The following is a 2,646-nucleotide window of genomic DNA, read 5'->3' on the forward strand; positions in this document are numbered from 1 at the left end:
AATCTAATATTGATCAATTCCATTTAGCACTAACCTTATTCATCCTTACATGTTTAAGAAAATCACTATGAAGCCAGAATAAGGTACATCATCTAATCAGGCTTTCTTAAAAGATCTAAAGCCTAATTCAAAGAACTACAAAGTTAAAGTCCAAGTCGTTGAAAAATCTCGGGTTCTTATTTCTCCACAGAAAAAAACCAAATTTATGGTGGTCACATTCAAAGATGATGAGGTATTCCCTAATCTTATATTTACAAAGTATATAATAGATGTTAGAAAAGACAATAATGATACAGCACATAATTCTCACAAAATAGGTAACATATTGTTTGATATTGTCTTTGCTAGGGTACCAAAATGAAAGGAACTCTGTTTGAGAATCAAATCAAAGAATATGGAGACATATTCCAGAAAGATAATGCTTATCAGATTTCTAATGCACCGTTAGAACCAGTTAACCCAAAATATAAAGATCGGGATGGTGAGTGCTCGATTAGATTTGGTGGACGGACAATAGTGCAACATGTTACCACCGAAATAGTCCCAAACAAAGTACACTACGTGCCTCTTGCTGAAGTATCATACGAGAGTGATCCAGATGATCGTTATGGTATTCTATACATTATTTACTCTTAAATTTTTTTATAAGAAGTGTAGAATTTTTTTAAATAACTAAGATATTACGCATGATAAAACAGATATCTTAGGTCTGGTGCTATTTATCAGTGACATAAGAACAATAACAAGTGAACATGGCATTGAACATCCAGTTCGAGACCTCAGTGTGATAGACCACAGGTAAATACAAATCTTGAAACAATAATATTTCGATATATAATGTTAACTCAATTTTTAACACAAAATTTCCATCTAACAGAGCCAAAATATTTAATTTTGCAGCACCATAGTGCCAATGACTGTCTCTATATGGGATGATCTCACAAAGATTAAAGATTCTAAGCTACTTTCATGGAAGACTAAACCAGTTATAGCTGGATTCTTAGGATTAAGAGTGGCAACAAATAGAGGTATACCTAATTATTCTATTATCCAGTTACATTGAACTCCAATATAACTTTAAAATCATGCAGTATTCACTCTCTCAAGCAGCCTCTCCACAAGCATTGATACCAACCCTACTGGAGAAGAATTCATAGCTTTTCAGGATTGGTAAACTATTGTTCCCTATACACTTATCTATTTCAATTTACCATAGCTACTACTAATATTCTGCTACATAACAACTTTTACAAGGGTGATGGCAAATCAAACTGAACTTGAAAGCAAGATGATACAATTACTGAACATTAAGAATCCAACTGCAGAGAAGAGTATTTTAACAATCGAACAAGTTCTTAACAGAAAGGTTATAACTTATGATCTACTTTTTCCTCTTTGTTATTAGTAATTTTCAGCTGCTTTCTTTAAATGCTTTATTTTAAAACACTGAACAGAAGATTTATGCATGCTTAATTATTTAACTTCTTGTATATTATTAGACTACTGAAACAATTCAGCAAGAGATACATTGGATCAGAGTCAAAATTCCTGAGCCAGACCAAACTAGGCTGATTGTGTATGAGGGTTGTAACAAATGTGGTAAAAGAGTTGATCTACCACTGAACTCATCCATGACTTGCCAAAAGTGCTTCAAACTAGACTGCACAAGTGTTCCTAGGTAACTTATGCTTTAACATGTTGTAAACTAAGAATTGTTGGACTTATTTTCTGACACTGAATCCAAAATTGTTTGCTAATTACCAGGTGTAGGCGTTGCTCGAAGTGCGCCTACTTAAAAGCATGTTGTGAATATGCTTGCCACTCATAGGAAGTGGAAATTGACATTACGATTAAGGACAACGATTAGGGACAAATAAAGTAGGGAGCCGCCAACAAGTTTTTAAGGAACTTGTAAACCGTTCACGGATCATTTAAGGCAACCACGATTAAGGGACAACGATAGGCAACAACGATTGACCCGTGAAGGTTACACCCCATTCATAATCCATGAGATTACTAACTCCATATGGTTCGGAACCACGAAAGGAGGATCGGGGATGATAGTACGAAGTGAGTCATGAAGTCACATTCGCCCGTATTGGCCTCTACTTGATTCTTATTATGAAAAGTTCCTGCGATCTCAAAGGCATACAAACAAATATTTAATTTTCTCCAAACTATTATTATGCTAAATTGGTTTAATATTAATGCAACACATAATTCTAAAATATTAGTGATCACTTGATTAAATAACAAGATTAAAGGAACCTAAACCGGTTGTCCAAATTATCTTATTAGTCGTGATTTTCAATTACATATTCCCTTTAAACATGCAATATGGTGATCATAATAAAAAATAATAGAATTAACATTAATGTTGGAAGCAATTTAACAATAATAGCGTTAGTCAAATCAAATAATAATAATAATAATCATGATATTAGCAATATATAATAATATAAGTAATTAAATTAATTACTCACATTCCGCGCGTTCCTTTAAATTGCTACATCATGAATAAATTGTTAGTAACTTCAATAAAAAATAAATCAAATGGAAATTAAATTAAATAAAAAGTAGAGTTGATTTGGTCCAAACCCTCAGTTAATTCTACCTTTCACGCCTTGGTTTAAGGACGGAACCTCG

At 33.0% G+C, this 2,646-nt stretch overlaps 1 protein-coding gene across 1 annotated transcript; it reads left to right on the plus strand.

The window, feature by feature from the left end:
* The first annotated feature begins 357 nt into the window (after positions 1 to 357).
* Positions 358 to 1,682, plus strand: LOC145632950 (replication protein A 70 kDa DNA-binding subunit B-like). The gene is made up of 6 exons (XM_081685270.1): positions 358 to 610; positions 699 to 798; positions 901 to 1,028; positions 1,092 to 1,170; positions 1,255 to 1,366; positions 1,500 to 1,682. The coding sequence occupies exons 1-6, from the start codon at positions 358 to 360 to the stop codon at positions 1,680 to 1,682; spliced, it is 855 nt and encodes a 284-aa protein (XP_081541396.1).
* Positions 1,683 to 2,646: the final 964 nt, after the last annotated feature.

The sequence above is a fragment of the Chenopodium album genome, chromosome 5 (assembly GCF_948465745.1).
Source record: "Chenopodium album chromosome 5, dcCheAlbu1.1, whole genome shotgun sequence".
Classification (NCBI taxonomy): Eukaryota; Viridiplantae; Streptophyta; class Magnoliopsida; order Caryophyllales; family Amaranthaceae; genus Chenopodium; species Chenopodium album.

Excerpts from the sequence above, each read along its gene's own strand:
- LOC145632950 (XM_081685270.1), top strand. The coding sequence starts at position 358 with ATGAAAGGAACTCTGTTTGAGAATCAAATCAAAGAATATGGAGACATA. Across the intron at positions 611-698 it reads TGATCCAGATGATCGTTATG|ATATCTTAGGTCTGGTGCTA; the intron begins GTATTCTATACA and ends ATGATAAAACAG. Across the intron at positions 799-900 it reads CTCAGTGTGATAGACCACAG|CACCATAGTGCCAATGACTG; the intron begins GTAAATACAAAT and ends TTAATTTTGCAG.